This window comes from Piliocolobus tephrosceles, chromosome 8, assembly GCF_002776525.5.
Source record: "Piliocolobus tephrosceles isolate RC106 chromosome 8, ASM277652v3, whole genome shotgun sequence".
NCBI lineage: Eukaryota > Metazoa > Chordata > Mammalia > Primates > Cercopithecidae > Piliocolobus > Piliocolobus tephrosceles.
This window is the reverse complement of record NC_045441.1, coordinates 128,368,592-128,393,276: the sequence shown is the minus strand read 5'-3', so window position 1 is coordinate 128,393,276 and position 24,685 is coordinate 128,368,592. Positions and strand designations below refer to the sequence as shown.

The 24,685-nt window shown below is 42.0% G+C and overlaps 1 protein-coding gene and 1 pseudogene across 8 annotated transcripts in view; one reads left to right on the top strand and one right to left on the bottom strand.

Moving 5' to 3' along the window:
- UBN2 (ubinuclein 2) overlaps window positions 1–13,109 on the bottom strand; it is an 83,666-nt gene extending 70,557 nt beyond the window's left edge. For 5 of the 7 annotated variants that reach the window (XR_002724957.2, XM_023184851.2, XM_023184846.3 and 2 more), the window contains exons 1-2: window positions 12,397–13,109; window positions 7,009–7,101 (exon numbers count right to left, since the gene is read on the bottom strand). Coding sequence is in view for 6 of the 7 variants with exons in the window: in XM_023184851.2 (XP_023040619.1) it covers window positions 7,009–7,101; window positions 12,397–12,864 (561 nt within the window). In the remaining variant the exon portion in view is untranslated. Of the gene's footprint in view, window positions 1–7,008; window positions 7,102–11,890; window positions 11,912–12,396 lie in introns of those variants that run through there. The other 2 variants (XM_023184847.3, XM_023184852.3) reach the window with 2 other exon arrangements.
- A 1,463-nt stretch (window positions 13,110–14,572) lies between these two features.
- LOC111521446 lies at window positions 14,573–16,346 on the top strand (annotated as a pseudogene). Its single transcript, XR_004229098.1, has one exon. The product of XR_004229098.1 is annotated as an actin, cytoplasmic 1-like (transcript).
- The last annotated feature ends 8,339 nt before the right edge of the window (window positions 16,347–24,685 follow it).

Sequence of the window (24,685 nt, the reverse complement as noted above, 5' to 3'; positions counted from 1 at the left end):
CTTCAATAAAGAAACTATTAATTTGATTTTTTGGTTTTTGTTTTTTTGAGACGGAGTCTCGCTCTGTCACCCAGGCTGGAGTGCAGTGGCCGGATCTCAGCTCACTGCAAGCTCCGCCTTTCGGGTTCACGCCATTCACCTGCCTCAGCCTCCCGAGTAGCTGGGACCATAGGCCCCCGCCACCTCACCCGGCTAGTTTTTTGTATTTTTTAGTAGAGACGGGGTTTCACCGGGTTAGCCAGGATGGTCTCGATCTCCTGACCTTGTGATCTGCCCATCTCGGCCTGCCAAAGTGCTGGGATTACAGGCTTGAGCCACCGCACCCGGCAAGAAACTATTAATTTGAACTAGGAATTCCTCCTTGCCCTTTATTTAAGGCCCTCTCCCCTACTCCAGTTTGCTTTAAAAGATTATTTTATGTCTTTATTGTACATGTAATATGATACTATTATTGGTCTATGAAACCCTAAATCCACTGGTATTTGTGTTTTGCAAGTAGGATTTACTTTGTGGTGGTGTCAACAAGTTTTCCCAAAGCTCTATACTGAGGTGATCCTTAGGGACCAGACCTAACATAAGGTCAAAACAAACAGGAACACTAGCCTATGAAGTTCCCAAGGAAGCTCTAACCCCTCAGCAAGTGTGGATGATCAACCAATGAGTAACTGACTTCTTACAACTCCCAGAAACAGTACATAAATGCTTTCAAAACAACTACTTGGTATCAGTTTCACATTTGAAGACAGTTTAATCCATAATTATTTTAAGATAAAATTATATTTCTTTCCACTCAGCCAAGTAGTATTTACTGTGAAGAAGTTACTCATCAGAAATTAGTTATTCCAAGATACTGCCATTCTGGCCGGGCGCGGTGGCTCAAGCCTGTAATCCCAGCACTTTGGGAGGCCGAGACGGCGGATCACGAGGTCAGGAGATCGAGACCATCCTGGCTAAACGGTGAAACCCCGTCTCTACTAAAAATACAAAAACTAGCTGGGCGAGGTGGCGGGCGCCTGTAGTCTCAGCTACTCGGGAGGCTGAGGCAGGAGAATGGCGTAAACCCGGGAGGCGGAGCTTGCAGTGAGCTGAGATCCGGCCACTGCACTCCAGTCCGGGCGACAGAGCAAGACTCCGCCTCAAAAAAAAAAAAAAAACAAAATCAAGATACTGCCATTCTTTAAAACATTATCTGGAAAGAATCACTTTTACAACTCACACAAAAGAAAATCAAGACTTTTTATTTATATATTTATATATATATATATTTATATTTATATATATATTTATATTTATATATTTATATTTATATATATATATTTATATTTATATATTTATATATATATATATTTATTTATATTTATATATTTATATATATTTCTTTTTTGTTTGTTTTTGTCTTTTTTTTGTTGTTGTTGGGAGATGCCGAGTCTCGCTCTTGTCACCCAGGCTGGAGTACAATGGCGCGATCTCGGCTCACCACAAGCTCTGCCTCCCGGGTTCAAGGGATTCTCCTGCCGCAGTCTCCTGAATATCTGGAATTACTCGTGCCCACCACCATGTCTGGCTAATTTTTCTATTTTTAGTAGAGATGGAAAGGTTTCACCATGTTGGCCAGGCTGGCTGCACTCCTGACCTCAGGTGATCTGCCCACCTCGGCCTCTCAAAGTGCTGGGATTACAGGCACGGGCTACTTCACCTGGCCGATTTTATTGTTCTTATTCTTATTAGAGACAGGGTCTCAAGAAAATCAAGAGTATTTAGAAGAATAATTTGTCTTTGAGTAAAAACAGTGTTATTCCATTTGGTCAACTGTTTCATTTATAAGACTGCTCAGAATAACTTTTCTATTATCAAATCTACCCTTACCCTTCTTTTTAAAACAAATATGAAACTACTAGGGCTCTGAGAGTCCAAAACCACATAGAACTAAGCGTGAAAGATGGTATTCAATGTCTATATAGCACAGTAAGCAGATTTTAAAGTTATAATGTGATTTCATGAATATTAATAAATGTCTGGCAGAATATAGCCTTCCTATTCAGAGTCGTTCAGATTCAAATAGTCTTCACTGAGCCCCTGCTAGGCACAAGGTATTGTGCTAGGTGCTTTCATTTAGATTACTGAATTTATATCCAATTCTAAGACAGCATGATCTTTCAGAATGGCTGGGGTAATGGGGTGAGAAAAAAATCACTAAGAGAAATCTTTCAACAATTATAGGTTATCTTATGTCCTAGAAGGCCAAGAGAACAAGTCTATACCCATCAAATAGAAGCATCTTACTCCAGAGTATAGAGTAGAGAGTACAGGTGGCCTCATAAAAGGTATATATTACCTAGAGACCATCTAAAAACTGAATTGAAAACCAAGATGTTTCACCTAAACATTCTGGAGCCTTAACTGGGAATAAAGAGAGGTATGGGAGCCTCTTTTACCTGTATCCTGACTCCTTTCTAACCATCAAGACGAATCTGGAGCCTACACAGTTGTAGAAATGTCAAAATTTGGACTTAGCTATTTAAAAAGATTTATGTACAACAACAATTTAGTATAATCTAGGTAAAACTAAGTACTTAACAGTCATATTGATCTTTTTCCAAAAAACCATTTAGTAATTGATGTTGAATATGAACTGTCACATTACCTGAGCATAAGAACAACATAACAGGAAACAGAACATGGCCATAAAAATAGGACACAATGGAGGGAGGAACTCCATAAATTCAACGCAGGGTGCTCTTTTTACAATTTTATACTCCCTATAATTTTTTTTTTTTTTTTTGAGACAGAGTTTCGCTCTCCTTGCCCAGGCTGGAGTGCAGTGGCGTGATCTCGGCTCACCACAACCTCCGCCTCCCAGATTCAAGCGATTCTCCTGCCTCAGCCTCCCAAGTAGCTGGGATTACAGGCATGTGCCACCACGCCTGGCTAATTTTGTATTTTCAGTAGAGACAGGGTTTCTCCATGTTGGTCAGGCTGGTCTCGAACTCCTGACCTCAGGTGATCCACCCACCTCGCCTCCCAAAGTGCTGGGATTACAGGCATGAGCCACCCCGCCTGGCCTATACTCCCTATAATTTCTGATATCACTGATTTTCAACTGCTGCAACACCTGCCCTAAACACCAGCGAAGATTACTGTAGTTGAAGAGAGATTTTGTGATAGCCTAGAGCTCTAGGCCTATAGCACCTAGCAGGACACTCTATCTTCTCTCAGGTCACTTTTGGCCTGATGATTTTCTTAAAAGGTTCCAAATAATTACCATATATATATATTTATATATACTTAAGCTGGGTACAGTGGCTCACATCTGCAAAACCAGCACTTTGGGAGGCTGAGGCAGGTGGATCGCTTGAGCTCAGGAGTTTAAGACCAGCCTAGGCAACACAACAAGACCTTGTCTCTACCAAACAAGTAAATAAATACACACACACACACACACACACTTAATGCTCATAGATATAACACTTGGGCATGCTTTTTGGTTAATGTACATAATATCTCTAATTAGAATGGAAATAAGAAAGTAAGTTACCAAAATAAAAATCCAGAGAAGAAATACAGCCCATTAATTTAGATTATAACAAGAGTAATATTTTATCACTGTAAATAAAATAACAAGGCTTGAATATATCTAAGTCAACTGAAACTCAGTTTCACGCATTAAATAACTTCTTCAGAACATTGGTCTTTCTATGCCAGATACTATCCTAGGGTTAACTAAGAAGACTTAATGCTAACTTTAAGGTAGTGTGTCATACACTGAATCACTTTACTTATAGGATTATATAGAGGAATTTTTCCATTTGCAAAGGGCAATTCTAATCCTTGATTTTGTAACCCATGGCAAAATAGACACTCTAGGCTGGGTGCAGTGGCTCACACCTGTAATCCTAACACTTTGGGTGGACAAGGTGGTGGATCACCTAAGGTGAGGAGTTCGAGACCAGCCTGACCAACATGGTGAAACCCTGTGTCTATTAAATACAAAAAATTAACTGGGCGTGGTGGTGCATGCCTGTAATCCCAGCTACTTGGGAGGCTTGGGAGGAGAACTGCTTGAACCTTGGAAGTGGAGGTTGTAGTGAGCCGATGACTGCGCCATTGCACTCCAGCCTGGGCAACAAGAGTGAAACTCTGTCTCAAAAAAAAAAAACAAAAAAAAACCCCTCCAAAAAAGACACACTCTGATATAGTGCTGGAGGGAGTAGAACTGGTAATTTAGTAATATATACTAAATATATATATGTATAATATACATTTTAAATATATATTATATATAATATACATATATATTTAGTAATATATACTAAATTTATAAATGCATAAATCCTCCGACCTGAGTCGTCTACTTCTAGGAATCTGTCCTACAGATAAACTTGAAATTGTGTAAAATGCCATTTTACAGACTAATTTACTGCAGCACTATTAAAAAGGGCAAATTTTTGAAAACAACCTAAATCATTTGGGGACTGGTTACAGTGTGAGAGTTCCATGCAATGAAACAGCAATGGAGAGAAAGCACTTTGTCCTGATATGACCTCCCGCCCAAACATACTAAGATGCAGTAAATAAAAAGCAAAGAGCTTAAGTGTGTACAGTATTCTATAATACGTATAAAAAGGGGGTGGGAAAGGAATAGATGTATATGTACAGAGATATATCTCTAGTACCACAGGAATATTACTTGCCTAGGAAGTGGGATTCAATGGGTGGGCAATACAATAAAAGGAAGATTTTTAATTTTTGAATTTTGAGCCACTTAAGTGTACTAGTTGGTTAAAACATTAAGTGTAACCAATGTATAACTTGTATAAAAAACACAGTATTTTAGGATTTATACATGCTAGGATTTTAGGATTTATACATTCTATAGGATTTTACAATTTTTTTTTTTTTCTGAGACGGAGTCTCGCTCTGTCACCCAGGCTGGAGTGCTGTGGCCGGATCTCAGCTCACTGCAACCTCCGCCTCCCGGGTTCACGCCATTCTCCTGCCTCAGCCTCCCAGTAGCTGGGACTACAGGCGCCGCCACCTCGCCCGGCTAGTTTTTTGTATTTTTAGTAGAGACGGGGTTTCACTGTGTTAGCCAGGATGGTCTCAACCTCCTGACCTCGTGATCCGCCCGTCTCAGCCTCCCAAAGTGCTGGGATTACAGGCTTGAGCCACCATGCCCGGCCAGGATTTTACAATTTATATATCATGATACAATATAGTCTCAAAATATTACATTGTAATTAAATACTACAAATTAGTGTAACAACTTTTGCTATTCCTTCTATTTAAATACCCATCAGTCCATCCCTAAATTTATTATTATATAGTCACAGAACAGAGAACCAGAAGGGTCTCTGAAACACCTGAACCTCTCAATTTATAGGTAAGAAAACTGTGGCCTTGGCCAGGCCCAGTGGCTCACACCTGTAATCCCAGCTCTTTGGGAGGCCAAGGCAGACAGATCATTTGAGGTCAGGAGTTTGAGATCAGCCTGGCCAACAAGGTGAAACCATCTTTACTAAAAATACAAATATTAGCCAGGCATGGTGGTGCATGCCTGTGATCCCAGCTACTCAGGTGGCTGAGGCAGGAGAACTGCTTGAACCCGGGAGGTGGAGGTTACAGTAAGCCGAGATCACACCACTGCACTCCAGCCTGGGTGACAGAGACTCTGTCTATAAAAAAAAAGAGAGAGAGAGAAAATTGTAGCCCACAGCTAAAAACCTCACCAAAAGCACACAATTAGAAGATGGCAATGTATGGCCTAGGACCTGATTTCAATTCCAATCTATTCTCATCTATTTCTTCTACCCGCAAATGGTTTCTTAATTATAAGGAGCCAGCATGATTGGGTCAAGATCCCAGTGGTATCTTGAGGGTAGTATGAATGACAAGGCCAGTGTGAGCTGATATCCTTCCTCTCGTGGGATAATTTTCAATGCTCACAGAGGAATCAGAGGGTTAAAGTGCTGCTTCTCAACTGGGTTATGTTTTAGCAAAGTGCCAAGAGTACTTAAAGCCATAGTGTAAATGTGAGGTGAGGAGCGGGGCTTTCTACAAAGTCAGTAATACTAGAAAATTTGAGAAAAATGTTAAGCAACTTAATCAGGTAATTAAAAATTATTTTTGTATTCAAACAAACACCAATATATTGTGGCACTGAATGTAAAATGTACATGAATATTTAGCATAAACCAGACACTTTCAAAGAGGTATCATGCTGGTTCTAAGTCTGATGCTACAGGCTTAGAAGTACACATATTCACTGTCAAACTCTTAAGAGGCAGAAAGGTTTGAGAACTACTATATCAAGGGAATTAAAATAGCATTCTCGACGGTGGCAGAAAGTGAATCGAGTTAGAGCTACACAGACCTGGACCTGTAGCTTACTCTTGCCACTGTGTGACGTTATACCAGTTACTTAATCTTGAACTCAGAGCCTCAGTTTCCTCATCTGTAAAATCTGGTCAATATTACTTAGCTTGTGGTTTTGTTACAAAGATTGGAGATAATATATGAAAAAGCAAACCGCCTGGACTCTAGAAAGACTATAATAAATGATGGCTACTTGGCAGGATGGATCACTTGAGGTCAGGAGTTCACGACCAGCCTGGCCAACATGGTGAAATCCCGTCTCTACTAAAAATACAAAAAATCAGCTGGGTGTGGTGTTGTCCCTGTAGTCACAGTTACTTGGGAGGCCAAGGCGTGAGAATCGCTTGAACCTGGAAGGCAGAGGTTGCAGTGAGCCAACAATGCACCACTGCACTCCAGCCTGGGTGCCAGAGCGAGACCCTGTTTCCAAAATAAATAAATAAAAATAAAAATGAATGATGACTACTTTATCACAAGCCTACTGGAATCTTTATTTGACTATCTAGCCATTCACTTGGTTTCAATTTGTGAGAACAAGGTAAGGCAGGCAATCAATATTTATAGGCCCTCCCAACCAGTCACAGAAAGGAAACAGGTCAATAGGATTAAAAACAGTGATCAGTTTATTATACTCACATATTTCATTTCAAATTTCTTAGCCAACATTTCCACCTCTTGCCTCTCCTGATGTTCATCATTAAATGGGTCTTCTGTGTGAATGAGCTTCTTCTGATTCAAGGTGAGTGGGAAAAGAAACAGAAGTATCCATTAGTATTACAAATAGTATTATCGTTTATTTATTTATCATTATGTAACAAACACTTCAATTCTATTTCAATAAATGTGATCCAAAAGGAAATAAACTAGTGAGAATATATAACATATGTTATACAATTACATTATTCAGAAACTATATTTTAAATTGAATCAATAAGAGACAACTTTTCCTAATACTAACAAGTAAGTCAGAAGTATTAAAACTAAAAAAAAAAAAGTTGGTTCATAGCAAAAAATATTTACAGTTGTAATGGAATCGTATATACTTCATAGTGTTTTGATGAGTAAGAACTCAACAATCCAAATTGTCTTCACCTGCAAAATGATCATATGGTCACCTCATCCAAAATAACAAGGAAAAAAAATCCCCAGGAACACCAGCTAAACATGAAAATCTCACTTATAACTCTAGATTGGTATCTTCACTAGCAAAGATTAACTGCTTTGATCAGGAAATGCTTCTAAAAGGAGCTCTAGATTATTAATTAAAATCAACACTTTATCATCTGCCTGTGAGTTAACACTGAGTGTGTACAGCAGCTAAGGCTTTCTGTTGAGGTCCAGTATCAACAACCATTGTATCACCAATATCCTGTCAATGGATACCCACTCAGGGAACACACTACTTTGAAACAAAGCTAGAAAAGAGAAATAGCGGCAAAAAGATTACATTACCATGCCTTTCTTCTAGTAGGGGAGAGTGAAAGTTTATTATAATACATGGTTTAAAACACACACAGAGCTAGAAGCCCACATTAACCATCTATTTAACAAAACAAACAAAAATAGCCATCACATCCTTAAGTCTTCTACTTTAGTATACAAACATATATATGGTTTTCAATGCACAAAAAAGCCAAAACAAGGATAAAAATACTACTTTTATCCAATTTCAGACAACTGACTCAGGTAATTAAAAATTAAGGTATACTACAACTGAAATACTGATACAGATTCAATGGACTTTGAAGGGCAAGAAAAAAATGCAGAAGGAAGGAAGATTTGCACACTTAGAAACTGAGATACTTCATCCTGGATATAAAGGTTGATAAGTGATCAGTCTAAAAAACATGATAGAAAAATGTGGACAGAATGAATACGAGACAATTCATCACATTTGGGATATTAGAATAAAGGGATACTTCTTTAAAGGAGTTAAGTTTAGAATCAATTTTTAAAATCATTGTAATAAGTAATAAATTTATAGAATACTTCACCCCAATAGAAGTTACCAACGAAAGGCCGGGAGCAGTGGCTCATACCTGTAATCCCAGCACTTTGGGAGGTCAGGAGTTCAAGACCAGCCTGGACAACGTGGTGAAACCCTGTCTCTACTAAAAATACAAAAACTAGCCGAGTGTGGTGGCGCCTGCCTGTAGTCCCAGCTACTCGGGAGGCTGAGACAAGAGAATTGCTTGAACCCGGGAGGTGGAGGTTGCAGTGAGTTGAGATTCTGAGATCGCAGCACCGCACTCCAGCCTGGTGGAGACAGAGACCTCATCCCCCCTCAAAAAACATTTACCAATGAAAAACATAAACATGATCCAAAAAGGAATAAACTAGTGAGAATAGTAAGGAATCCTAGGCATGTCCAGGGTATAGCCTTGTTTGTTTGTTTTTGAGACAGAGTCTCGCTCTCTTGCCCAGGCTGGAGTGCAGTGGCGCGATCTCGGCTCACCGCAAGCTCTCCCTCCTGGGTTCCCGCCGTTCTCCTGCCTCAGTCTCCAGAGTAGCTGGGACTACAAGCGCCCGCCCACTTGCCTGGCTAATTTTTTGTATTTTTAGTAGAGATGGGGTTTCACCGTGTTAGCCAGGATGGTCTCGATCTCCTGACCTCAAGATCCGCCCACCTCGGCCTCCCAAAGTGCTGGGATTACAGGCGTGAGCCACCACGCCCGGCAGGTACAACCTTAACTAGAGGCTCAGGTTAAGGACAGTGAGCGATCGCCATGTCTATTACAAACTGCTCCCTCATGCACTGTGAAGCCCAAATACTTACTCTGTGGTATGACTCATTTTATATGTATAAGTATAAACCTATGGATCTATATTTTTAATAAGAATCACCTTATATGCCATTCTAAAATATTTTATGTACTTTATGTAGGTATCAAAAGTACAGCTCTCATTTTCTCTTGACAGCCTACAAAAACAAAGAAAATGGACTCACTGTTCTTTTACAGTTAAGAATAAACACCCTTCCCCAATCAAGACTAAGCTTTTTTGTTTTTTTCAGGTGAAAAAATATCTGAAAATTATCAACTACCCACATGCAAAACTGATGCAGTAATTTTGTCCTTTGATCTTAACTTATCAACACCATTTTCAGGAGATTCTTTCACAAATTTTATCCAAAATATGCAAACAATGAAATGCCAAGGAATTCTCAAATAGTACAGTTATATTAACATACTATAAACACTTATTTTTCTTTTCACAGTAAATGTTCAATTAAGCATGTTCACAAACAGGTGTTCTGGTTAACTGATTTTTCTGGTTTACTAAGAGTTAAACTTTTTTTTGTATATCAATCATTGCCAAAATTTATTTCTAAAATGCACTATTATCCTTTAGCCAGAAATGGTGACCAAATTAATCTTTCAGGATACAGATGATTCCAATGCCGGTCATCATCCTAAACCACCTCAATCACAGCACTATACTGCATAGAGACAATAAGGTTAAAGGTTTAGCTAACCTGTGGTTTTGTTTTTTGTATTTTCCCGGCACAAATTATTTAATTGTGCTTTTCGCATTAAAAATAGAGCACAGAAAAATTTCTGATTGTGTTTCAGTAAATCAAGGTTTTACTGTTCACTTAGTATTTACAAAGGGAACTGATTTAAATGCACCCATATGAATGCTATCCATATGTAACACACCTTTTGTTTTGTTTTTCTTTTTAATAGCCCCACATCTACCAATTTCAGCATCTGGCGCTAAAATCTTATTTACTGATAGATGGCTATTTCAAAAATGTAGAGTCCTTCTTCCTCTAATTCTTCTAATTTTGGGAACCATCAACTTTCCAGACCAATTCTAATGTTCGCATTTTGCTTTCTGATGGTCTCTCTTCTAGGATTTCCCTTCATGAAACCATGACAATTTTACTTAAACATATGTTTTCTATGCTTTCTTGCATAATAAGGGTATTCACTGGCAGCAATCACAGGAAAATGTGGCAAATCTTTGTTGCAAAAGTGATTGTATACAATGGATTTTGTTTTGTTCAGAGGTATATGAAAAAAGATAGAAGGTTGATATACAACGAGAAAACTGGGCCAATAGACACCTACACTGTTAACAAGTAAAGGGAAAAATTAAATGGAATTATTCCTCTTTCTCCTATTACACGAAAGTAGTAGTTCTGGTGTGATCAAGTTAACAAAGCTAGGGTGTCAAACTTTTTTATAATTAAATGATACACATCTATTATTAATTTGCCATCGTGTGAATATTACAGCATAAACAGGGACATAATAAAGGTCTTTGTATTTCTACCATGACTTACATTTTACGTCATTTTGGCAGAATCCTCTAAACTATATGAGTTAATTTTAAGAAATTTTGTTTTACAAAGAAATTGTATCACTATGGAAAGAAGTACTAATAAAATTACATACGTTTGTAAAGTGAGGATAATAGTTTTTACCCCATGGAGTTCTGTAGGACTACTAGAAAAACCACGTGCAGTGCTTAGAACTGTGTCTAGCACACAGTAAGAACTCAGTAAATGTAGTTATTGCTATGTATTTTTTACACAAAGATAATGCTTTTCTCCTGTAATTTATGAAAATTACAAAAACCGCAAACCAACTTAGATTAGCAGCTCAAATACAATGTTTAGAAAATGCTCCAATCCAATATTTTTAATATTCTTTTGGGAAAAAAAGTGACATCACATTTATAAACAGGGGGCACTCAAGTTGAGTTTAAAGAGCAAAATGTTATGTGGAAGTGACCAAAGTGATCTCTACCTTTAAGCAATTCATTTTGGTTTAAAACACTTTAATGATTTGACCACACAACATTTCTAAATAATGATCAAAATATTAGCTGGCCATAAAGTAAACAAAATCTAGTGAAATTGTTCAACATGATACTTTATGACTAAGCAGTCAGTCATTTTGACCATAAACGTAGTCGGAGATGAAAAAACAAGTGACTTCTGGAGTCCATTAGACCCAAGCTAAAGCAAAGCCTAATAACGGGCATAATTGCTAAGCAACAGAGAAAACTGTTCTCTTTCTTTACTGTTAATCTATCATTTCCTTTTCTAACTTACTTCTGAAGATCCACCAACCCACAACAATACAAATTACAATTACCAACATAAGCCCTATCCTTTCTCCATTGTTCACCTCTTACATCATAAAGCATACCTATATATTTTCAATTGTTTTAAAAAATTCAAAGCCGAGATTTTTCTCATCATCCTCCGAAAATTACAAAGGCCGAGTACAATGTTCTTCTATAAACTAATGATAATACATTTAAATAATATGACGGGTAGGTGTCAAATAAAACAGGAGACACCTTCCCATTCAATTACAATACGAACAAACTCCACAAAAAAGGAAAGCTAAAAAGGTTTTCCAATACCAACACGAGAGAAAAATTAGTAACCAGATTATCTAACTCACTTCTCCATTCCTAAAGTGGGATCCTTAGTCTCTGAAAACCTTTAATTATTCTTAAATTCCCTTCGATTAAGAAAAATATCACAGGCACGCAAGCACACCTCTGCAGCCACGGCGCCCAGCAAAACAAACAGTGATGAGGATGAGGATGATACGAGAGGGATTACACAATCTCTCTGCTTCAGACTGGGGGGCGTGTCCCCCAAGGTTTTCTCTTCCTTTCTACTGGAACGACAGCTGTAGCGCCACAGGGAGAACCCAGCCACACGGCCTGCAGGGCCCCAGGATTTTGTGTGGGGAGCAGAAAGGAAAGAAGGAAAATCTGAGGTTCCGAAAAGTGCACAAGAAAACAGGCTCGGCGCGGCGTTGGGAGCGAGTGCCGGGGGTTTGGGGATTCGGCGCAGCCGGATGAGAGCCTCGGCCACCCCAGGGAGTGGAGGAAGCAGCGCTCACCGCCCCGTCCACCCGCTCTGCCCCGGCCCCCGCACCCCACCCTCGGGGCGACCCGGACGCGCTCGGTGGGCGTCCCAAGGTGCAAACCAGCTGGGGAAGACGGCGGGTCCTGAGGCTCTCGGGGTCTGGGGCAGGAGGGAGGAATCTTCTGTACCCGTTGTTCTCCGCACAGCAGCAGCTCCGGGTAACTGAACTCCACGCAGCTCTCGTCGGTGGGGTCCTTGAGCACCAGCTCCAAGCGCACCGTCTCCCTCGGCGGCCGCGGCGGCTGCTCAGCCCGGGAAGCCGACTCCCGCGGCGGGGGCGGCTGCAAGGGCAGCTGCGGGAGCGGCGGCGGCGGCTCGGGCCGCGGGGGCTCGCGCTGCAGCGACATGGGCGGCTCGGCGCGGCTGATCTCGCGCTGGGGGAGCGGCTTCTCCCGCGGCGGGGGCTGCGCGTCCGAGCGGGGGGCAGGCTCCCGCGGGGCCGGCGGCTCCGCCCGGGCCGGCTCGTGGTACGGCTGCGGCTCCAGCCGGGGGGGTTCGCGGGGGTACTCGGGCTCGCGGTCGGGCCCCGGGTACTCGGCCTCGCGTCGCCGCACCGGTGACAAGCTAATGAACGCTACTCTGCGCGGCTCCGCCATCCCCACTGTTCTGGCCCTCTGCTTTAGCTCGAGCCGGCGCTCGCTTCTACGCCGCGCTGCGTGCCTGCCCGCCCTTCCTCTTGTTCTCCGTCGCTTTTCTTCCCTCCACCACCCTCAGCCGTCTCCGCCGACGCCACGGTGAGTGCGGACCGTGTCCCCTTCCCCGCTACTACGTTCTGATGGGCTTCACCGCCATCGCCAGGGTCGCCGCGGCCGCCATGTTGGATCCCCCACATAAATAGAAGCAGGCCGCTGAGCGGGCGCATGCGCACAGAGGAGACGCTCGCGTCCACTGTCGTGGCTGTTGCTCAGTTTTCCTCTTTTCTTCCCAACAGTCTGGCGTCCAGACAGGTCGGCGGAAGTGACGACATGGCTCGGCCTGTTTCCGTGGAAACGGAGACGCCGTCTGCACCCTTCCTCAAAGGGAGGGTTCTGGGGTTTCCCGAGCAGCTTCCTATTCGTACCCGGAAACCAGAGGCGCTCCAGGAGCTTCCTGGGGCGAGCATCGGGATGTGCCTGAGACCGACCTAGCCATGGCGCCGTGTCTCCCGCTCTGGGTTCAAGGGAATTGGGGTTGTTAGCTGATTATTCGAGGCGGACTCTGGGCAAAGGTAGACAGACGCGCCGGCCGTTGTGCCTGCCAGGCGTGTGTCCCCGTAGCCTTAAGTATCGAGGGAAGAAAGGAAGTGCCCACCTTCAGCCCGACTAGCCCCAGCGGCTTCCCTCCCGAAAGCGCAGGCCTCCCCTTCCTCGACCTACTCTGGTTTCCCTCGCCCGGCTGCAGTGGGCGTTGCGTGGGGCAGGGTCATTAAATGTTCAATAACGCTTTGCAGTTGGAAAATTAACAAGCAGGTGAAGAATTCTGGGCTCATTCAGAAGGCCTAAACTGTTGAAATCACAGAAAACTTCTTAAAAGGGTTTGGTGGTTTAAAAGAATGCTAAAGGACCCATTTCAGGATGGGGAAGGAATTGATTGGGCACGCCCCATAGGCTCACTTGTAATTAATTAATTGGAAGTCAGGTCTGAAAGGATGAGAATTACTGGCCATTTTAATCAATTGAATAAAAAGTAAATTTGAGGGGTCGTCCTTCACATCCAAGCCTTCTGTTAATTGCATTAACTGGATTAACTGTTGAAAGCTCATTTATTAAGTCAGTGTGACGTCATAGACAAATTCTGAGAGGGTACTGTTTTTTCCTCTCCTGTTACTTTCCCTACTTGGACGAAGATGATGATTAAATCTATGATTCCAAAGGTCTCTCCCAACTCTAAAACCCTATCTTTTCTCCTCAGCACCATGTTTTACCTCCATTATCTCCTTCCCCATTGCTCCTTTTCTGATTACAAATTCGGGTCTCATTTTTAGATTGTCTTTATGATACTTAAATGACCTGCCTTCAGTCTCTATCCCCGCTAGTCTTGAGACAGGGTCATATTAATGTCTCTAAAAGAGTTTTTATTATGTCGTTCTCTGCTCTGGCTGCAACTTACCTACAAACCGAGTTCTATGTATGTATACTCATTCAATATCCTCCACAGTTTAGCTCAGAGACTGCAAACTGGTGGTCTGTGGGCCAAATCCTAGTGCAGGTGTGTTACTTGTCCAACATTATCTTCTAACTGCTAACCCACTGAGTTTTCCAACTTTTTGATCCACAACCCACAGTAAGAAATTTTACACTACCGCCGAGACCGCGTCTGCCCCGCAAGCACAGAGCCTCGCCTTCGCCGCTCCGCCGCCGCCGCCAGCTCACCGTGGATGATGATATCGCCGCGCTCGTTGTCGACAACGGCTCCGGCATGTGCCAGGCCGGCTTCGCGGGTGACGATGCCCCCCGGGCCGTCTTCCCCTCCATCGTGGGGCACCCCAGGCACCAGGGCGTGATGTGGGCAAGGGTCAGAAGGATTCATATGTGGGCGACGAGGCCCAGAGCAAGAGAGGCATCCTCACCCTGAAGTACCCCATCGAGCACGGCATCGTCACCAACTGGGACGACATGGAGAAGATCTGGCACCACACCTTCTACAATGAGCTGCGTGTGGCTCCTGAGGAGCACCCCGTGCTGCTGACCGAGGCCCCCCGAACCCCAAGACCAACCACGAGAAGATGACTCAGATCATGTTTGAGACCTTCAACACCCCAGCCATGTACGTGGCCATCCAGGCTGTGCTGTCCCTGTACGCCTCTGGCCGTACCACTGGCATCGTGATGGACTCCGGTGACGGGGTCACCCACACTGTGCCCATCTACGAGGGGTATGCCTCCCCCACGCCATCCTGCGTCTGGACCTGGCTGGCCGGGACCTGACTGACTACCTCATGAAGATCCTCACGGAGCGCGGCTACAGCTTCACCACCACGGCCGAGCGGGAAATCGTGCGTGACATCAAGGAGAAGCTGTGCTATGTCGCCCTGGACTTCGAGCAGGAGATGGCCACGGCAGCTTCCAGCTCCTCCCTGGAGAAGAGCTACGAGCTGCCCGATGGCCAGGTCATCACCATTGGCAACGAGCGGTTCCGCTGCCCCGAGGCTCTCTTCCAGCCTTCTTTCCTGGGCATGGAGTCCTGTGGCATCCACGAAACTACCTTCAACTCCATCATGAAGTGTGACGTGGACATCCGTAAAGACCTGTACGCCAACACAGTGCTGTCTGGCGGCACCACCATGTACCCCGGCATGGCCGACAGGATGCAGAAGGAGATCACTGCCCTGGCGCCCCGCACGATGAAGATCAAGATCATTGCTCCTCCTGAGCGCAAGTACTCTGTGTGGATCGGCGGCTCCATCCTGGCCTCGCTGTCCACCTTCCAGCAGATGTGGATCAGCAAGCAGGAGTATGACGAGTCTGGCCCCTCCATCGTCCACCGCAAATGCTTCCAGGCGGACTGTGACTTAGTTGCGTTACACCCTTTCTTGACAAAACCTAACTTGCGCAGAAAACAAGATGAGATTGGCATGGCTTTATTTGTTTTTTTTTGTTTTGTTTTGTTTTGTTTTGTTTTTGGCTTGACTCAGGATTTAAAAACTGGAACGGTGAAGGTGACAGCAGTTGGTTGGAGCGAGCATCCCCCAAAGTTCTACAATGTGGCCGAGGACTTTGATTGTACATTGTTCTTTTTTTTAATAGTCATTCCAAATATGAGATGCATTGTTACAGGAAGTCCCTCGCCCTCCTAAAAGCCACCCCACTTCTCTCTAAGGAGTATGGCCCAGTCCTCTCCCGAGTCCACACAGGGGAGGTGATAGCATTGCTTTCCTGTAAATTATGTAATGCAAAATTTTTTTAATCTTCACCTTAATACTTTTTTATTTTATTTTGAATGATGAGCCTTCGTGCTCCCCCTTTTTTGTCCCCCAACTTGAGATGTCTGAAGGCTTTTGGTCTCCCTGGGAGTGGGTGGAGGCAGCCAGGGCTTACCTGTACACTGACTTGAGACCAGTTGAATAAAAGTGCACACCTTACAAATGAAAAAAAAAAAAAGAAAAATTTTACACTGTAACCCAGAATATACACCCATATATACATAACACATATGTGCATATCTGAAATACAAGTTTCACAATACTTACCTACTGCTTAGGATAAGTAAAAGCAACAGACGCAACAGAGTTAACATAAAATATTTTATAATACAGTGTAGAAAAAAATGTTAATATCATTTAGAAGCAAATTGGGAAAGATTTTCTTTAACGCCATGGAAGTTCTTGCCTGTTCATAGGTTTATTGCACTCCAGTATTCATGAGGACAGTGGTACATGAACATCTGATCCACTGTGGCGCCTGATCTTTTTCTTTTCTTTTTTTTTTTTGAGACGGAGTCTCGCTCTGTCGCCCAGGCTAGAGTGCAGTGGCCGGATCTCAGCTCCGCCTCTCGGGTTTACGCCATTCTCCTGCCTCAGCCTCCCAAGTAGCTGGGACTACAGGCGCCCGCCACCTCGCCCGGCTAGTATTTTTTTTTATTTTGATATTTTTTAGTAGAAATGGGGTTTCATCATGTTAGCCAGGATGGTCTCCATCTCCTGACCTCGTGATCTGCCTGTCTTGGCCTCCCAAAGTGCTGGGATTACAGGCTTGAGCTGCCACGCCCGGCTGATCTTTTTCTTTTCTAAACTGATCAAAATTGAAAACCCTAGTTCAGATATATAGGCTGTCGTGAATAGTAATAATGCATATACATGTTCTTCATAGCAATAAATTCTTCTTTAATCTTAGTCCAACATCATGATAAATTTCATACCTCACAATCATTTTTCTGTGTAAATGAAGTACTAAGCTGTAATTTATTCTCTTCATAAAATACCAAGTTTAATCAAATTAATTTTTTAAATCAATAAAAATGATCTGGTTCACCCTATTAACTGCCCAACAAACTGAAAACTATGTTCTTTGTTAAAGGGCAGATTACAAGAAGTGTTTTCCATGTTATTAATTTAAAAAACAAGATTCTGATATAATGAACCTAAATCAAAATTCACAAATGGTGGCTGAAATCCTGTTAGAGTACAACATAAATCCATAGTTATTGTACATAAACAATTCAAAAATTAGTTTATAAAGGAAACATCAAGTCATATAACCACCACACCTTATTACTAATGGGTTCCACCATGCTTCAACCAGGCACAGCAGATATAAACATGTAATAGACCACGCAGAAAATTAAAGCTATTAGAGCTGTAAATAAGGAATGCTAAGTATAAACATAGCAATGCCAATACATTGGTGCCATTTTAAAAAGTGAATAAGAGGGCCGGGTGCGGTGGCTCAAGCCTGTAATCCCAGCACTTTGGGAAGCCGAGACGGGCGGATCACGAGGTCAGGAGATCAAGACCATCCTGGCTAACACAGTGAAACCCCGTCTCTACTAAAAAAATACAAAAAACTAGCCGGGCGAGGTGGCGGGCGCCTGTAGTCCCAGCTACTCGGGAGGCTGAGGCAGGAGAATGGCGTAAACCCGGGAGGTGGAGCTTGCAGTGAGCTGAGATCCGGCCACTGCACTCCAGCCTGGGCCACAGAGCAAGACTCCGTCTCAAAAAAAAAAAAAAAAAGAAAACTCATGAAGAATCCACTCCTTGTTTAGCGTATGATCAAGAAATAACCATAACAATCATAAAAAGTGAATAAGATACAATGTAAACACACCTGATAGTTCCCTCTGTAAGCCACTTTCCCACTGACTTACAAAGTTATGGTTCTATAATTCTTTTAAAAAGGACAATTTTTCTACACTGCTGCATGCAGTAGTTTCACTGTATGTTCTTGATTACAACGCAGTCTTCAAATCCTCTTGAAGAGCTCGACATATCAGGATTTCTCCAGAAAGTTAGCTTGTCATGTTTTCAGGAGCCTTTAGTGCTTTGGTAGTCTTTCGAAGCTCCTTAATAACCAGTGATATTTCCTTGATTATTAATTAATTCTGGGTTAAGTCCTTGCTCACAAAGCTGTACACAAATAGCCAGAGTTTCCAGTAAGCCAATATTCAGAATTCTTGAACTCTCTCTTTTTTTTTTCCTTTTTTTTTTTTTGAGACGGAGTCTTGCTCTGTCGCCCAGGCTGGAGTGCAGTGGCGCGATCTCAGCTCACTGCAAGCTCCGCCTTCCGGGTTCACGCCATTCTCCTGCCTCAGCCTCCGGAGTAGCTGGGACTACAAGCAGAATGTCCACGATCTCCCTCACCGCATTCTGATCACTGCTGCCGCTACCACTTGCCGTGATGGAGGGGAGGCCAAAGGAACTATTTTAAAATTCTGAATATATTTTTCTCTATACAGTCAATAATTCCTCTATAAAATTATCTTGCTACACATATCTGGCATAAAAATATTATGCAACTTTCAGTATTAGTACTCTTAGCAAGTTGGACTGTTACTACATCATAGTTATTGTTGCTGTAAATATTCTGTGGTAGGTAATACACTGATACTGTGTTTTTGCCAAGAAGTATAGTTTTTCATTTATCAGCTGATTTGTCGCTAAAAGCATGTGCACCATACCCATAAATACTGGATGAACTTTTTCAGCACTTAGTATGACCCATATTTGTTTTGCACACTGATTGTCTTTCTCCTTAAGATTTGTGGAATAGCTCTCTGAGCTGGGTCATAGTTCACGGTGACATGGCTGAACCAAGAAGTTGGAATCGTTGGTAAATATAGGACCCACTGTGGGGCCTCCCTCCGGAAAATGGTGAAGAAAATTGAAATCAGCCAGCACTCCAAGTACATTTGCTCTTTTCTGTGGCAAAACCAAGATGCAGAGACGAGCTGTGGGGATCTGGCACTGTGGTTCCTGCATGAAGGCAGTAGCGGTGTCTTCACGCAGGAACCACATTGTCTGGACCTACAATACCACTTCCGCTGTCACGGTGAAGAACACCATCAGAAGACTGAAGCAACTGAAAGACCAGTAGACGCTCCTCTACTCTTTGAGACATCACTAGCCTATAATAAATGGATTAATTTATGTAACCAAAAAAATTAAAAAGATTTGTGGAAAAACTGAGAAATTGTGTCAATAACTCTACCCCCCTCCTTTTTAAGCAACATATAGGAAGGGTTTATTGACAAGTTCATCATGCTCAATTTTCAGATGTCCTTTTATTTTTTTCCCCAGATGGATTCTTGCACTGTTGCCCAGGCTGGAGTGCAGTGGCGCTATCTTGGCTCACTGCAACCTCCGCCTCCTAAGTTCAAGGAATTCTCCTGCCTCCGCCTCCCAAGTAGCTGGGATTACAGGCATGCACCACCACGCCCAGCTAATTTTTGTATTTTTAGAAATTTTTAGAAAATTCTGTAGTTTTGTATTTTTAGAGACAGGGTTTCACTGTGTTGGCCAGACTGGTCTCGAACTCCTGACCATGTGATCCACCCACCTCGACCTCCCAAAGTGCTAGGATTACAAGTGTGAGCCACCATGCCCAGCCTCAGATGTTCTTTTAATTTTGAAGGTATTAAGCTTTTATTTGCAGGAAAAGTGCTTTTTCTTTTTAGAATGAGACATAAAGTCAATGTTTGATGATAGAGTTAACATTTTCTCAATATTTCCACTATAATTCCAGACCCAGCAGCTAAATTGGAATATGTTTCTGTATTTTTCACTTTCTTATTCCTTTTTCTTCTAATAATAAAGCAATCTCTTTGAGAGCAATTTATACTAGTTTGATTAATATATCATAGTTCACACACACATGTCACACACACAACACACATGATGGTGTTTTCCCAAAAACATACTTAAAGCTTTTCAATGTAACCCAGTTGTGATAACCTAAAATTAGGCTGTACAATGTTATCTGTCCAACAAAGGAACCTAGGAGTTCCAGTGAGATCCCAGTGACTGCAGTCACCCTTCCCTCCCTGTCCTTCTCTTCATCAGCAGTTAAAGTGTCTGTATTCCTGGATAAGGATCAGTGTGGTACACTCTGATATTTTCCATAAGATTCTATGGTAATATATTGCATGTTTTAAAAATGCTGCTTGTGACCCTCAAAACTGTTTCACAAACTTCTAATTGGATGCAATTACCAATTTGAAAGTTAGTTCAGTCTCTTCCAGTGGAGACTGAGCAGGTGATCAGAAAGTAATTTTGTTACTGGGGACTAGGGATAGAGCACACCTACTTATGCATTTCCAGGTAAAGTTGGAAAATCCAAAATGCTTTTGTTGGGTAGTGGGGGCCCTTCAAGGAGGCTGAGAAGAGGTCAAAGTCAATTCCTGTAGAATACATAGTCAAAATACCTTTAATATTATTTAACTGTAATGCTATCAGGCACTCTTGTTTTGTTTAGCAAATAAATAAATACATAATAAAATACCCTATGAGATCAAGTTACTCATCCCTTCTTGACAACATTTAAGTTTAAAGACCAAAATGCCCTGTGAAAAGCCAAAGGAAGAGTATCAGAGAGAAAGAAAAGCAAGCACAAAGCCTATGGAGGGAGTGATTTGGTGAGTTGGAAGAAAGATGAGGGTGACCAAAATGCAGTGAGCAGGGTGGGCAAAGATGGAATCTGAGAGGGAACGAAGGGCCAGGTCATGGAATGGCACAAAGAGATTGGATCTGGCCAGGTGTGGTGGCTCACGCCTATAATCCCAGCGCTTTGGAAGGCCGAGGCAGGAGGATCACTTGAGCCCTGAAGTTTGAAACCAGACTGAGCAACATAATGAGACTTGTCTCTAAAAAAAAACTAAAAATAGAGCCGGGCGCGGTGGCTCAAGCCTGTAATCCCAGCACTTTGGGAGGCTGAGACGGGCGGATCACGAGGTCAGGAGATCGAGATCATCCTGGCTAACACGGTGAAACCCCGTCTCTACTAAGAATACAAAAAATTAGCCGGGCGAGGTGGCAGGCGCCTGTGGTCCCAGTTACTTGGGAGGCTGAGGCAGGAGAATGGCGTGAACCCGGGAGGCGGAGCTTGCAGTGAGCTGAGATCCGGCCACTGCACTCCAGCCTGGGCGACAGAGCGAGACTCCATCTCAAAAAAAAAAAAAAACAAAACAAACAAACAAACAAAAAACTAACCAGGCTTGGTGGCACACACCTGTAGTCCCAGCTACTCAGGAGGCTGAGGTGGGAGGATTGCTTAAGCCCAGGAGATTGAGGCTACAATGAGCTGTGATCGTAATATTGCAATCCAGTCTGGGCAAAAGAGCAAGACCCTGTCTCAAAAACAAAAAAAAAAAAAAAAAAAAAAAAAGAGTTTGGATCTTACTGTAAATGAAACCAGAAGCCATTGGGAAAATTTTAAGTAGAAAAGTGACATGATCTTACAACAAACACATTTCAAGAAAGTAGGAGTAGCCAACTAACTGTTGAATGCTACCAAGAATTCTAGTAAGATGAGAGCAGAGAGATTGGTGACTTTAATGAGCTTTTTATTTTTAATTTTCACTTCAGGCAAAGAAGGTTGAATTAATCATATTTCACAGTTTGTGGCGCATTATCATCATCAGTCTTTTTCTCTCTCTTTGAAATTCCTCTTTATTTCCATTCACTGCCTCCAATGGCAAAAATTCTACAATTTCAATTTTTTTTTTTTTTTTTTGAGACAGAGTCTCACTCTGTCACCCAGGCTGGAGTGCAGTGGCGCAATCTTGGCGCACGGCAACCTCTGCCTCCTGGGTTCAAGCGATTCTCCTGCCTCAGACTCCCAAGTAGCTGGGATTATAGGCATTTGCCACCATGCCTAGCTAATTTTTGTATTTTTAGTAGAGACGAGTTTTCGCCATGTTGACCAGGCTGGTCTTGAAATCCTAACCTCAGGTGACCCGCCCACCTCAGCCTCCCAAAGTGCTAGAATTACAGACGCGAGCCTCCGCGCCCGGCCAATTTTAACTTTTTGTATGTGACTATTATTTTACATGTATATATTTTAAATTTGTAAATTTGTTATTGTGTTATATATCTCATTGTTTCCTTTTTTGCTCAACACCATATTTTGAATATCCACTCATGCTGCTGTGTATAATATATTCAGTTTACAACTTTTTTTTTTTTTTTACAACTTTTGAGTAGTAATCTGCAGTTGCGTATTTTGCCTGTTTACTTCCTCAGTGATGGATGCTTGGATTGCCTCCAACTACCCCCTGGCTCCACCACCACCACAGTGCAACTATGAACATCCTCAGTCATGTGCTCTTTGAGTCTATATGAGAATTTACTTCGGACACAGACCCAGGAAAGAACTGTTGGATCTTCAGGCATGCATACACATTAAGAGACTATTCTCCAAAATGGTCATGCCAGTGGTGTTAGGGTTCCTGTATCCCCTCCTCTTCTCCCGCCGTATTGCTACCAATAAATACAGTTTAATTTCTGCCATTCATTATTATTTTAATTTGCATTGCTCTGATGACTAAGGAATTTGAGCATCTCTTCATATATCTGCTAGTCTTTTAAGTTTCTTCCTGTGTAAATTGCTGGTTTATAATCATTATTCATATTTCCATTATGCTTCCTGTCTTTTTCTGGTTGAATATACAAGGATCTCAAATCAGTGAGGAAAGTTTAGATTATTCAATAAATGGCTTAAGACAAATAGATAATTATCTAGACTAGAATAAAATTGTATCTCACACCTTACAGAAGGATAAATTTCTAGTGAATAAATGTTTTAAATATAAAATGTCATAGTATTTCTAGAAGAAATTGGCTGAGATTAAAAAATAATAGACTAATAAAGGCCTTTCCAAGTATGATTGATAATTTCAACTGCTTAAACAGCATTAATCAAAAGACTAATGACGAAACTGGAAAAAAAATTTACAATACATTTCACAAAGAGTAAATTTCCCTAATCTATAAAGAACTCCTGCAGATCATAGAAACAACAATAACTTCTTAGAAAAAATGGCGAAAGATATGAACAAATAGTTCATAGGAAAGGAAATATAAGGCTCTTAAACCAATGAAATATGTTCAACCTAACTCAATTGCCGAACCGAATAATATGTGTATTTCTAACTTTGATAAATTGCCTTCCATAGAAAGTACTGATTTATATTCCACTGGCAATACATAAGGGTCTCTATTTCCCAATACCCTTGGCAACTTATGTTATCAAATGTTTTAATCTTTGCAAAAACTAATAAATTTCAAAAAATTATTTTGGTGTACATTTCTCTTATTTTGAGTAAATCCATGCAATCAAATTCTATGCAATCTTTTAAAACGTTGATTACCAAAATCTATTTTTAAGTGAAAAAAGAAATATGCAGACTATTATTTAATATACTACCATTAGGATAGGAAGAGGAACATTTTGTTAAAAGGGAGAACTAATGTATTATTTGTATATGCATGTATGTATGCATTTGTATGTATATGAGAATTTATTTTAAAAAATCTCTTCATGTATATTCACAACACTGAGAACTGATCTCAAAAGCGATATTACGTGGCCCAGTTTTAGAAGCAGAAGACAGACCCACAGATTTAACTATGGAGACAGCCCAGCTGTGCTTGTTTAGTCTTGGGGCAAACTCTCATAGCAGAACATTTGCATCTTTTAAAATTTTTAGGCAGGCACAGTGGCTCATGCCTGTAATCCCAATACTTTGGGAGGCCAAGACGGGAGGATCACCTGAGGTCAGGAGTTCGAGACCAGCCTGGCCAATATGGTGAAACCCCGTAACTAGTTAACACACACAAAAATAAAAAAATAAAAAAACGTGGTGCGGTGGCTCACGTCTGTAATCCCAGCACTTTGGGAGGCCAAGGCAGGTGGATCACGAGGTCAGGAGATTGAGACCATCCTGGCTAATACGGTGAAACCCCATCTCTACTAAAAATACAAAAAATTAGCCAAGCATGGTGGTGGGCACCTGTAGTCCCAGCTACTCAGGAGGCTGAGGCAGGAGAATGGCATGAACCTGGGAGGTGGAGCTGGCAGTGAGCCGAGATTGCATCACTGCACTCCAGCCTGGGTGACAGAGTGAGACTTCATCTCAAAAAAAAAAAAAAAAAAAAAATTAGCCTGGCATGGTGGCTTGCATCTGTAGTCCCAGATACTTGGGAGACTGAGGCAGGAGAATTGGTTGGGTGGAGATTGTGCCCTCCAGGCCTGGGTGACAAAGTGAGACTCTGTCTAAAAAAAAAAAAAAAAAAGAAAAAGAAAGGGATTCTAGACATACAGAAAGATACACACCACTTGGTGAATTTTACCCTTTGCACACATTCCTTTAACCACTATCCATTCAAGATGTATAAGATTTCCATCACTTCTGAAGGTCCATCTTTCCCCTTTCTGTTCCATATGCTCCCAGAGGTAACCTCCATTCTGACATCCATCACCACAGATAAGTTTTGCCTGTTCTTGAACCT